Genomic DNA, 13,955 nt, shown 5'->3' with positions numbered 1-13,955 from the left:
GAGTTGCACATGAGAGTGCATAGAACTTACTGAACTCAGCTCAGTATACGCACATGCGGACCCTCAAATTTTTCATCAAGTGCTTTAATACGCTACAGATTGACAGTACACCAAAATGCATCATTGTCTTTGAATGAATTGCAAAACTGTTAAACAGAACAAAGAGAAAACTATGCTTTTGTATAATACCTGACGAATATCTCATTTTCCAAAAAAAGGGAAATTAAGCAATTTTTAAATACACCAAAATAAAAAAGCACCTTTAAGGGTTTTTAAAAACAAAAATAAGCACCTTTAAGCACTTTTTAAAAATGCTACACAACATATTAAATATTCGATTAAGTGATAAATAATAATTTGGACAAGCACAGAAAAATTAGCATTTTTACCACAATATTTTCCGGATTAAAGCTTTCAACTGCTTCCAAAAACTGAAGTTGAATAGTCTGGTATTGTTTACTGTGTTCAAAAGCAAAATAATGTAGATTACCTTTAGTTTCCAGCAATCTCATAGACAAACCTAAAAAAGTAGAGAAACAATTATATGTATAGGTAAACAACCAATAATTAGTGTGTTAAAATAAGAGAATTCTTTACCAGGTTTTCCTATATGTGGCCAGTTCTTTTGTGACACTAAAATAGAAGATCTCCCATGCCCTCTGCCCCTCCCTCGCTTTTTTCTAAATAAAATTAAAAAAAATATCAATACAAATTGACATATTGCATGCTCTGAAAAGTGAAACAGAATAAAATAAATTAAAATTATATCATGCACCAAAAAATTACTTTAACGTTGTTACTTGTTTGACATGAAAAGGGTGCTTTGTATGTAATCAAATGCAAACTAGATGATTTTGCAATCAGTGATTTCTTTTTTAAAAAAAAGCATCGATTTAAGTCAAAAATATTTTTAGTAAAAATTAGAAATATGCTCTTAAGAGTAAATTTATTATTTAGTTTGATTTTATTTTCAAAGTAATATTTTATTGATAATAAAGGTTTTATATAGAGAAATAATGAGGCAGAAATTTATATAAATTGTTATTTGATGTTAAATACAGAAAAAAAGAAAAGAAAATAGATTAATTGTGGATAAAAGTAACATGAAGCTTTTCAGTATTATGATTTCCTTTCGGCTGTAGATAAAACATTTTGCAGTTTAATAAACTTTCAATTTTCTTTTATTTCAGTTTTAAAAAAAAATATCATCTTTAGAAGTTCATAAGTGTGTTGGGTATGGAGCTTGAGAAAAATAATAATGATTTAAATTTTTTTGTAAATTAGTAATAATTATATACAAAACAATTTTGACTATTTCATTTAGAAATTATAATTACATAAGTATAGAAAAATATTGTTTTTTGAATAATATTACGCACTATTTACAGATAACATAAAAAATAAAAATAATAAGATAAATATTTACACTTGTTCATTTTGGACAACTTTAGATCCAAATATTTTTTTCATCTCATTATCCGGGTTTAAGGATCGCAGATCAATAGACAAAACAGATTTTTCATGAGGAAGTTTATCACAACTCTGGCGATGAAAAGATGCATGTGCCTCTGGTTCTCCTAGCAATTTATTAACCTCCCTAATTGAAGCTTCAATTTCATCATCCTAAAAAAAAATAATAAATACATTTCTCAAACTATTAACAAATCAAAACCTACCATAGATTACTGAACAAAGAGGCTTAAATTTAGAATTAAAAACTGAGCCAAGAACAGTCACAACAATTAAAAGTCCTAACTTTTTAAAATCAGCACTTGGCCATACGTGGGAAGCTAATAATACTAAAATACCTTTCTGCTAAAATTTATTCAATTTGATAAGTTCACATTAGTATTCTTTGATTTTTATTTACTTATTATATTGTTTTTTTTAATAATTCCAATACTTTTAATAGCCTGGAAAGTGAAGAGTAACACAGACTGCAAAGTAAAAATGATGGAGAAAGACACGAACAAATATACCAAGATTGCTGAAGGTCCAGTGAACACTGAAGATACACCGAACAAAATAGATGCTGATAAAAAATTAAATAATATAAAGAAGAAGAAAAAAAACATTGGCAAAAAATAATAATTGAATTTTCTTGTGTCTGGTTATTGGAAAAGTACAACCTTCTTTTTAGGCTACCAATAAATTTTACGCTGGAGTCTAAAACTTTAACAGTAGTACTTACACCATCATCTAAATTTTCTTCAGTACTCTTTTGACTTTTGAGCTTCTTTTTCTTTTTTTTCTTCCTACGCTTCAAGCTATCAGTACTGTGAGTGGAATCTTGTTTTTCCAACTTGTTTCTTTCTTGGCCTTCAATGGGAGGTTCATTCTCTCGATCATCATCCTCCTTAGCTTCTGTATCAGATAATGAATGCTCCACACTATTCAGCTGAAATAAATTAAAAACTCTTACTTTACTAAATTATAAAAATATATATTTAAATAATATTTGAAAATCGTGTGATTTTGTTTAATTATAAAACATTTTTCAGCAATTCTAAATCAGAGAGTTGGCAAAATTAAAAAAGGTTAAGGTGCTTAAAAAAAAAGAGCTCAAACAAGAACAAGAAATATAGCTAAATACCTAACTATACATTTTTTATTGGCCGGAAAATCACATAATAGGTTTCAGTTTTCCCACATTAATTTTCATACTGGATTGGTTGTCATCAGCATCAAATTTACATACATCATAAAGTTATTGTTTTCCTAATTTAAAGGCTAAAATTTCCTGTTATTATTATATTTTTGATTTCTAAATTAAGAGTTTAGGAGGATAATTTTTATTATTATTAGAATCATGTAATTCTACATTACATTTTAAGATAAAGTTATATATAAATCAGTGTCTGATCTTAATAATCAAATTCCAGTTGTGAACTCACCAAATTTGTTATAATAATATACTTTTAAAAGTTATTTCAAAAAATGATTACTTAAAATAATGATTTATGTTCACTAATAGAACTTTATTGTATCATAAGGGAAATATTTGAACGTGGGATGTGGCGGCACAAGTACTCTTTTTAGTATATATATTTTTAGTTGAATAATTTCAACTGTTTTATGCCAAGAAACAGCAATTATTGCGAAGCAATCATCAGGGTAGTTGAGAGTCAGCGAGCATAGGTCTTAGCCTCCTAGTATTAAGACCAGAAAAATATTAAGTTATAATGATATTTAATATTAATTCTGCCAAAAAATAATTGGGCAAATTTCTGTATCCTGATCTGTGGATCGCCAACTCTTGGAAACTTCCGGGCATTGGCCTAAAAAAAAAACATCACAGTATGGGACCAACTCGAAAGGTATAACTCGTAACCACCCCTAGGCAAACATCCACATTTTTTTTTATTAAAAATTTGCAAATTTAAAATCCATTTGGCGACAGACCACGATACAGAAAGATCCCCAAATAATTTGCAGTAGTTACGACAATCTTAAGTTCTTGGAGTCTGCTCCTGCTACTCATAATTATATTATTGAACTTTTTGCAATTCATGAACTATAATTGCTAAAATTGAAATTTATCATTGAATACAAAATCTGTCTTTTAGAATCAGCATGTCTTCATTGTAAAATCAACACATCTTAATTTTAGAATTTCAAAATAACAGTTGTAGAGCTTCAGATACTGGGATATTTCCGCATCTGGCGCGGCAAGGTGCCAAATAGGTTTCAAGCTTGCAAAAAAAAAATTTTTTTAAAACATCCAGATGTTTGCCCAGGGGTAACTTAGAGTTTTATCTTTTGAGTTTGTTCCTTTCTGTGACGTTTTTTTTTAATGTTTCTAGAGGGCCAAGCTGCCAAGAATTGGCGATTATTCTGCCACAAATCTCCCCTCAGATATTTATCCTAACCAAATAGCAATTATCTTCTATGCATACATGCACAATGATGTAAATAGTGTTTTCATGCATTTTGGAGTACACATAAATATTTTTATGTCTCACTAAGCTTATAATATATAAGTATTCATATATAAATCTCAAATGTAGGAGTTCCACATATCGAGTAAGCACTTTTAAGTGATTTTTTTTTTTTTTTTACAATTCTGACCAAAAACTAGGTGAATATTTTAGCACAGGTCAGAAATCTTTTTAAAAATGCAAAATCCAGCAGATAATTAGTTTGCTTTAAGATGTTTTCCAATGACATTAAATTGGTTTCAAAAAATTTGCACATAAAGGCATTTCAACTAATTTGACATCACGGTATAGAAGACAGTTCTGTAACAGAATGTGTTCGCGCCTACAACCTTCGCCAACAGGTATTTTAACTTGCAGAAAAAAAAACTTGCAAGTATTTTAACTTGCAAATTATGCTACGGTTTGCCAAGGGGTAGCAACGACTAACTCCTTTCGAATTTTCTGATTTTTTCATTTTAAAAAAATATTTAGGGAGTTAAGAGACTATATTTTGATGTAGATACCGAGACGGAAATCTTCTCCTAAAATGACGTGAAAATAACTTCTATTCAAGTATATAGCCTTTTACCAATTCAAATCGATTATTCACAGGTTTGTCAACAGATCCTCGTAGACTGATATCGCCATCATCAGATTCACTCATACCATCGATGCCCAAAGCTGCTGCAAGATCTTTTTCTCCGTGTAGTTTTTTTAAGACCCTACTAGACATTTTATTTTTCAAAAATATAAAATTTATTGATACAAACTAGACGAATTTTTAAGAAATTTTTGACTATTATTATAAGGGATATTATATAATAGAAATTGTTGACCAATAATTAAATACCGATGATAAACGTGTTAAGTTTGATCAATTATTTTGATAACAAAAGTAAACGAAAATTTCTCTTTTGAAGCTCTCTTCTACTTGTTTCTTCTCCATTTATTTATAGGAAAATTCAAAGTTGAAGTTAATGATACTCAAACAGATAATAACTCCAATAATAAAACTTTTAAAAGTTTAAAATTAGCAATGAGTTCCAAACAAATTATAATCCGCATCTTCTTCAAAATCAACACAAATTTTAAAAAAAATAAAGTCAATGACCTCTGTTTGCATTCTCAATTAAAAGCTGTAACTTTAACTACCATTAATTTTTGTTTTCTTCGTAAATTTTTCATTTTTTTCTGATTTGAGTGATTTGGGTCGCGCAGTTGGAAATAAGTCCTTTTTAAATTTTATTAAAGTATCTTAGTTATTTAAAAAGTTTTAAAGGAAACAATGTCTGCTCCTTTAGAAAATTTAGAGGGTTGCTTGGAGTTATTTATTGAAAATGTTCGTCAATTAGGCATCATTGTCAGTGATTTTCAACCACAGGGGCAAACTATTTTGAATCAGAAAATGTGAGATACTTTTTTGTTTATAAAAAAATTTTATTAAGGAAGTTAATCATCACGTTGGGATTTTTATCATAACTACGGCAAGGCTAAGTGCCGCCTATATTTTATCTGAAATCTATAAAGACCAGTCTCCTATTTCAATATACCTGTTCATCCATGAAATTATTTTAATATTATGATAATAGAGGTTAAAGGCTAGTTAAAACACTTTTTCAGCCAATATTTTTCCTTACATTTTTGTAGCATGATTACTATTCACCTTCAAGATACTTGTCAAATCTAAAATTGCAGTTATTATAATGGTATAGTTGGTATAATGTTTAATTTTTCCATTTTAAATGAAAATGTATGTGCATTTTCAATATATCCTATTTTATAGTGAGTTTTTAAGGAATTGCTCTACAAGAAATTCAGTGTTCACCATGATTTTCCAAGCTGTTTATAGATGATTTTAAATCCATAAATGCTAACTGGTAATAAAGCGTAAAGTTGCAGTTTTTAGCATTTCATCTGATTCTTTTATTCTGTCTGTGCTCAAATGTATTTGTATAAGCCTGCTTAACAATATTCTTGCAACACAGGAGCGAACATTGCAGATTATCACAGCAGCCGCTGATTATTTTTACTGTTAATTTTATAACTTTGACTTTGTGAGGGAAAAGTTTCGAACAAAGAAAATAAAACCTAGAGTTTTTTTCTATCATTTGTAAAAGTAGAATAGTTTTCTCCTTTTTAAACCTGAAACCAAAAAAGATAATAACCCATCTCTATCTTGCATCCTAAAGGTATAGCCTACCTATGTGTCTTTCTGATTAACACAGCATCGGCATTTTGTGTGGAAGAAACTTATTTATTTCTTGGAAGAAATAAGTTTTTCCTAGTAGACTGGAAGAAAGTGGGAGAAACTGGTCAAAATGGGAGAAATTTAAATGGACCAATACAGTTTTTTTTTAAGTATAACAACTAAAAATTACTCAAATTACAAACAACTAAAATTTGATGTAGTGCAATCAGAAAAGTAAAAATTTTAAGCATGAGTTTTAAACTGTTGGTAACTAGTAAATCCTTTCATATCACTAACTAGTTGAAATAATTTATCCATAGCATTTTCTATATCAAAACAAGAAATTTTCACTTGCCAGCTCGCCATTTACGACCTAATATTTAGGACTAGCAAGTAAGTTCTGTCTTATAGAATGTTACGTTTCAAATCATTCACCATATTTTTCCTTGAATTTTTAGTATCCAGTTAACAAATATTAAAAATGGTGAATAATAGTTTCATAGGTACTTTCAAAGGGATATTAATTCAGCATGTAAAGTTGTGCCTCATACGAAAAAACTGTAGGTAATCTAATGTCAACAGATGTGTTAACAGCTCTAAGTTTTTGACACCTTGAGTTAGCAAAGAAAAATTCCTTGAAATTGGAGATAAAGAAACTTTTTATTTGTTGAAACCCAAATCTCTCTAATGAACAAGTGGATGTTGTGTTGTTAGTAATAGCATACCTGCCAACTTTTAATCCTTTCAAGGATGATATTCCCTAGTGGTAGTAAAATGAAATGCGAATTACAATTTTAGGCAGAAACATTTGCTGTATTATGAACAAGCTTATGCAGATTACTGGAACAGTATTACATATTAATGTATATGCTTAATTTTTTTAAAAATAGTGGTGAATTAAAAATATTATAAATTAAGTTTATAAATGCAAGGAATATATGGAAAGCATACATTTTACTACCACTTTAAATATAAAAATAAAATTTTACGCCAAATGCGTAAAAGTTGGCAGGTATGTAACAGGCACATAAAATTCAAGTTTGTTTACTATAGGGAGATTTCCATATCGTGATCTGCGGCAGAATAATTGCCAAGTCTTGGCAATTTCTGGGCAGTGGTTTACGAGCAACTGAAAAGAACATCACAGAAAGGGACCAGCTCAAATGGTACACCTCATAGCCACCCCAAAAAAGGTGTCCTTTTAAAGATTAAAAGATGAAGATATAGAAATATTCTTTAACTTGATAAATTTAGGTCTGCCACCAAAATTGATTAATAAATTCTAGTAAACAAATAAAAGTGGAGCTGGAAAGGTAAAATGTTCTATATAAAGCAAGATTCTTTTGCTTATTGGTATGATTGATTTAAATTTTGTAAATATTGTTTTATGTGTGACGCAATTGTATTTTTAATATTTTAATTTATTTCTACCGTCTGTGAAAGAAGCTTCAGCTGTCATAATAAACCAAAGATAACTTACAGACCCTCTTTGATGACTGAGATGCTTGCTGACTTGTTATAAATTTGTTATAAATTGACCCCTTTCCTAACAAAGGTTAATGCGAGGTATAGATATTTGATGCTAAGTTTATGGTATTTAGGTGTCATGAATGTCAACTTCATTAAAAGTATGTGATTCAATGTCTTAATTTTTTTTCTTCTTTAATGACTTGTAATGAATGATTTGTGGATAACAGTAGAACCGTTAAAACTTTTGAAACTAATGCCTGCAATTTAGAGATAAACATGTTCCAGTTTTTCATATTCTACATTCTTTTATGGTTTTGGTCACCAATAAGTGTCTACATCTGTTAGCATCTTGAAAACTTTTCATGAAGATAGTAGCAAGCTAAGATTTTAGTCTGGCTAGTACTTTAAAATTAAAATTCCATGCCCTGTTCTAATTGTTGATAGTTATGAATTTTCTCGGTATTTAAAGTCATTGGTATAGTAGTCATTGGTAATTGTTAATAACAGATCAATCATGGTGTGTAATGTGTATGAACTGTTGTGTTCAGTTTTGTTGGTTATTCGAGTCCTGTAACTTTATTTAAGAGTTCCGATTTCGTTGTCTAAAACCTGCATCATGTAGTCTAAAAAGTAACTTATGATATAGAACAAAATCTATGCCAAGGGCCTGCTTAAGAAATCTGGAAATTGTAAGAATTATTGGGTTCCCAATGGATGGTTATGACTAAAGTTTCACATTTATATACAAAATGCTTTATTTAGAACAAAGTAAATTATGACAATCGAGCTTATATTTATTTTCATCTTTGTGGACTAATTATGCTAATAGATAATTCTTAAGAAAAAGCATTGAAAAAAAATTAGCTTCGAGAGGAGGCTAAGCTTGGATCTCTAAGGCCTTAATGATGAATCAGGCACTTTCTAATCCTGCACAGAGGCAACTGTTTAACCAGACTATTTTTTCTATTTTAAAGTTTAAATGGTTTGTAATGTTGTAAATATTTTTTTTAAAAAAAACTGTTAGATATTTTTTCTCATAATTTTACTTTTGATTCTTTAATAGAACACAAATGGTTACATATATGCAAGAAATTGACAAGTGTAAAAATCAAGTGCAAGATATTCAAGTGCCATTAGAAGTATTTGAGTAAGTTCTAATTAGATTTATTTATAGCTACTCATTGTCCTCTCAACTTGTGTTACTGACGCATTTATAATTTTCTTTTATTCTTTAAGTTGTGGGGCAAAATTAATGGTCGCCACTAGGCAACTAAACATAAATTTTACTAGTTTGTATCTTTGTTACAACCAATCATTGCTTTTTTATCGTAAATACACAATATGTGCTTACAATTTCTCTTATTATTTTTTACCCAGAAGAGTTGTGATCGCCTTTGAAATATTCAGGTTATTTTAGACTGGTTCAAAATTTCAGGAAGACTGAATTGGTTAACAAAACTTTCAATCTAATTAAAGTTAACTTTGTTTTACATTTTTTTTTTATATATATTAATGGTCTATAATATTTAAAAGTAATCTATCTAATGTTATTTCATCAATATCATTGCAATTCTTCATTTATTTTGTGACTAATAAATTTTATGTTTATGTCAAACGTGTTAACAAGCAATATATATTTGTTTGCTATTTAATACCATAATTTTCTCGTTAATGATAATATTCTGTTTTTTAAGAAAATGTTTTTGTTTTTTTTAAAAAATCATTAATTTAAAAATTTACAAATTCTTGTAATATAAGATGTTTTAAATTGGTCAATGATTTTGAGATTCTTAAAATTTATTGTAACTATACTGTTAACTGTGCTGAAGAGTTTCAATTAGTGAAAGTATGTTAATAGTACTTGTTAAACAATAAGTTATGGCATTTATCAAATTACGTTTTGAAAGTAATATTTCTTCTGGAATTTTTCAGAATATCATTTATAACCCAGGAGAGATAATAAACTAAGAACAAAGTATAAATTTAGTGTATCTGTAAAAAGTAAATGTTGAGTATGGATAAAAAAACATGATATTGGTGTTGAATGATTATCGCAAATAACATGTCGACAAAAATTCTGCAAATCCTAGTTTTAAGACTCCATTTTCAAAACCATGATTTATTTCAATATTACAAATTTATTTCCGTATCTTAAATATGGCTTTCTTTCACAGTGTGATTTCCCCCCCCCCTCGAGAAACCCCTCGACATGTGAATTAAAATTACCAATCGGTGGATATGTAATGGCAGGGGAAAAAATAATTTTTGGACATAACAAAGCTTTTGAGATATCGAGAGTATTCTGTATAATTTATTTTCTCAATATTACAATTTTGGCTACATTTGTGAAATTTAACTAATTATAAACTTAAATTTTTAAAGTAGCTAGAAAATAAAAAGTCTTGATATAAAGTTTCTTATTACAACCAGAATTTTTAATAAGGTGAATGAGTAACTGCTCATTTGCTGAACAAATATTTTTTTTTTTTAGAAAATAGTAAAAATACAGTAACCTCAGTTGACAGTGAACCCTGATTGGCCCAAACTTCATATTTCAAGTCAACCATGCAACTCACATGAAAGGAATTTTTTTTTTTAATAAAGTTATTTGTTGAAAGCTTCCTATGTAAATATAGTATAACTAGAAAAAATTATTTCCATTACCTCTGAAAAATAACTTTAGAGTTGCAAAAAACATTGTTACAGCTTAAAATTTATAAGTGCTTTCCTTGATCTAAAAAGAATTCATTAATTTGTCATTTTATTCATTGATTATATCTCTACTCATTTTTAATAGGTACATAGATCAAGGAAGAAATCCACAGCTGTACACCAAAGACTGCATGGAGAAAGCTTTGAACAAAAATGAAGTTGTTAAAGGAAAAATTGATTCGTATAGAGTAAGTTTTATTCTTAGGTGTAATAACCTGGTTTTAATTTATCAATTTATTATGCTAGAGATGTAATAAAAAATTAAATTCTGAGAAACATTAACATGCAACAGTATGATAGGTGTGTGTAAGTGTTGATACTTAAAATACCCTTGTTATCTTCAACATCAGTTTTAGACTGTGTGCGAAATTCTATGCTAAGAGGAAAAACACTAGAAATGAGGCAACCTCAGCCCAAACCAGGTGCTGGTTCGTTTTCTGTAAAAAGGTTTCTGACTCAGATTCATAATAAAATTAAGTAAAAAAAATTATACATTTATAAGGTATAAAGAAATTACAAAGCTCTGCGACTTCTGTTTTTTTTTTTTTTGCTTTGCTTCGTGACACACAGCAAAATCATGAGATTAATCGTCAAATGACTTTAGGATTTTGATTTTATTTTTGTTTTAGTCCATCTTGGACTTACAATTGATTCAGTTTTTCTCTTCGCTTTTTATTTTACAAAATTTAATGAAAAATAGAGGTTTAAATTTACTAATTTCCTTGTTTAGATATTGAGTGCAAACTATGACCTTATGCGACGTGTAGCTTGGGCAGAATTGGGCTCTTTGTGTATCTTGGGCTCGCCTCCAAAAGCGAGAGACTCATCTCTAAAAAACATAAATTTTAAGCTGCACATTGCTCAAATAAAGCATCAAATAGCATTAAATAAAGTATTCTTAAAGAGTATGAATGCAAATTATCTTAAGATATTAAAATGTAAAAATAAAAATACAATAACGACTTAGATTAGAATTCTGTTAAGAAAAGAAGTTTAATATCAACATGTGAAACCATTCTAAGTTTAGAACCTAGCACAAGAAACAGGAGGTTTAACAAGTGTAGAAAAGCCACTGAGGACAAGAATAAGACCTACAGATTATGGAATTTGTGCTACCGAAACTCCGTGTTATTATTTAGGCCAAAAGATATTAGGATATGAGGAAAATAGAAAAAAAATTCTTTGAAGAAAAGAGCATTTCTGGAAGAATTGTTAAAAAACCTGAGCAATCAGGAAAAAAAAAATGTAAGAGATTAGTCAAAAATATGAGAAGAGAATTAAGTCAAAAACAATCAATTGTAGAAATTCAAATTTTTATGGAATTTAGGGGTCATACACATATTAATTTAGCAAATTCAGTAACAAATTTAGTGCTTTTAAGAATGATTGATTCAAATCATCAATTCAGTAATTAAATCATAGATAATGAATTGAGGGACCATCTACTATATTGCATGGTGCTTAGCATTTTTAAAATAAACTTTAAGATGCTTATTTTCGATTTTTAAGAGCCCTTAAATGTGCTTTTTTCATTGGGTGTTTTTAAAAAGTGCTTAATTTTCCCTTTTCGAAAATGAGATTTTTTTCTTCACCTTATCAATTTTCGCCAGGTTTTATGCAAAAGCGTGCTTTCCACATTGTTCTATTCAACATTTTCACAATTAATTCCACCATATTCTATTTTATTTCAATAATTTTCTGCATATGAGTCTTTCATTGCTCCATAAATTAAATTATACTAGTAACTATTCAAATTTTTTGTTCTGACCAAAGATTTTGATATTAAAAATAGTATATTCTATTATTCTTTTGCAATAAAATTTGCATTATTGTCTTTTGCCCTTGCTAAAATTGTTTGGTTCTAAAAAATAACCTTCTTTTTTTGGGGGGGGGGGGCTTTAAGAAGCCTGAAGCTCCCAACAGTTAAAGACAAGTGGTACTTTGGGATTATCCAAGTAACCATTTTCCCCAAAAGGTAGCTTCTGTGCCAATAATCGCAAATTTTATCATATTTATTGTGTAATTTTTTATTACACAAGTTAGTTTTCTTTAACATATTTAAATGAATTTATCTGGGGGCGACAAAGATAATGACTTGTTTGTTTGTGTTTTAAAGGTTATCAAGGAGTTTTGGTCTTCGAAATGATAAATATAATAATATATATATTATTATATGAGTATAATAATATATATGGTTAGTTTCAAGAATAATTCAATGTGTATTTTTACTCTTACATTTATTTTGTTATTATTTGATAAATTTAATGTGTTTAGAATGTTTCTTTTGGATATTGCTTTTCATTATGATGGTGCCAGAGGATTTGCTTTTCATTATGACGTGATAATCACATAGCACCAGAAAAGCCAATATTTATATTAAGTTATTGAGTATTAAGTAGATTTTATTATTTTGAAAAATAAAATGCCATTTTTATTTGCTGTTTTTCTCCCCCAATTTTTTTTCTCTCTCCTCTAAAGCATGTCCCTGAAATATTATATTTAGTATTAATGTATCCTAATCAGGGCCCGACATAGCCTAATTGGGGCCCGGGGCAAAAGCTTCTTGGGGCCCCCCATCCACTCACTAATCCAGTATTGAAGAACCGAACTCTATGTAGGTATTTAAATTTTTCACCTCATTATAGGTAACAAGAAAATTGACTAGAAGTGAATAGCTATAGAGTCCCCCTCCTCACATCCAATGGTCAGACGAACTATCGTTCTGTCGAATTTTTTAATTTTCTGACAATTCTATGTCCATCATGCCAAATGTAGTTTTCTGATTGTTAACTTCGTTATCTAGCTGTGAAAAATTCAAATCCTTGCTGATTTTAGGGAAGAATTCAACTAAATTTTTGCAATTACGGAGTCTTAACTAAGCCCGCCAGAAGCCTGTAATCGCAGTTTGAGATATGTAAAAATACAGGATTTTGATTGGCCAAATTTGACCGTCGTAGCTGCGAAAATTTAGCTGTATTCCGCCCTAAAATGAAATGGATTTACGAAATATAGATTAGATTAGTGAAGAAGCTAACATAAAACAGGTGGATTTTTCACTGTACTGATATTTTGTTTAATAAAAGTTCATTAAGGAAAGAAATGTAAAATAAACTTTCTATTCGATTTGGGGGCCCCTTTGATGTGGGGACCTGGGTCAACTGCCCCGTATGCCCCTGCCTTAGTCAGGCTCTGATCCTAATGCTATATTTTTTTCTCTTTAGCGTTTCAAAAGTCTTCTTCTGGTTGAATTGAGCAAAGTGTTTCCAAATGAAATGGCCAAGTATCGTGCTATCAGAGGAGATGAACGACCCTCCTAAAAGTTCTTTCTCATACCCATTTGTAAATAGCCTTCAAGAAAACATTAAGTATTCAATAAAATCTTTTTAATCTCATTTGTTGTTTGATCTACATAATGAAAAAATGTTTTTTCTCTCTTTTTCTATACATAAAAAGCTAATGGTTAATAGATGTTTGTGAAAAATGGATAAATAATACAGTATTTACTTCATATAAATATTTTCCCCCTTGGCATTACATATCTACCTAGTGTTAATTTCAATTCCTATGTCGATGATATTCCTCGTAAAACCTTGTTATGTCGAATTTTTTTTAAGTAGAAAATTTCTTTTTTCGGAAAAAAAATCACAATACAAGTTTATTGTAAGGCA

General features: G+C 29.2%; 2 protein-coding genes across 3 annotated transcripts in view; one reads left to right on the top strand and one right to left on the bottom strand.

The window, feature by feature from the left end:
* Positions 1-4,926, bottom strand: part of Nulp1 (Nuclear localized protein 1) — a 28,103-nt gene extending 23,177 nt beyond the window's left edge. For both annotated transcript variants that reach the window (XM_016051763.4, XM_043046238.3), the window contains exons 1-5: positions 4,507-4,926; positions 2,192-2,398; positions 1,427-1,623; positions 598-680; positions 390-520 (exon numbers count right to left, since the gene is read on the bottom strand). In XM_016051763.4, the coding sequence (XP_015907249.3) occupies positions 390-520; positions 598-680; positions 1,427-1,623; positions 2,192-2,398; positions 4,507-4,650 (762 nt within the window). In that variant the 5' untranslated portion in view covers positions 4,651-4,926. The remainder of the gene's footprint in view (positions 1-389; positions 521-597; positions 681-1,426; positions 1,624-2,191; positions 2,399-4,506) is intronic.
* A 146-nt stretch (positions 4,927-5,072) lies between these two features.
* MED10 (mediator complex subunit 10) lies at positions 5,073-13,679 on the top strand. Its single transcript, XM_016051764.4, has 4 exons — positions 5,073-5,324; positions 8,639-8,722; positions 10,373-10,475; positions 13,509-13,679. The coding sequence occupies exons 1-4, from the start codon at positions 5,203-5,205 to the stop codon at positions 13,602-13,604; spliced, it is 405 nt and encodes a 134-aa protein (XP_015907250.1). The 5' UTR covers positions 5,073-5,202; the 3' UTR covers positions 13,605-13,679.
* The last annotated feature ends 276 nt before the right edge of the window (positions 13,680-13,955 follow it).

The sequence above is a fragment of the Parasteatoda tepidariorum genome, chromosome 4 (assembly GCF_982258835.1).
Source record: "Parasteatoda tepidariorum strain Cologne lab strain chromosome 4, Ptep-v5.0, whole genome shotgun sequence".
Classification (NCBI taxonomy): domain Eukaryota; kingdom Metazoa; phylum Arthropoda; class Arachnida; order Araneae; family Theridiidae; genus Parasteatoda; species Parasteatoda tepidariorum.
The sequence above is the reverse complement of the archived record's forward strand: the minus strand, read 5'-3'. Positions and strand labels throughout refer to the sequence as shown.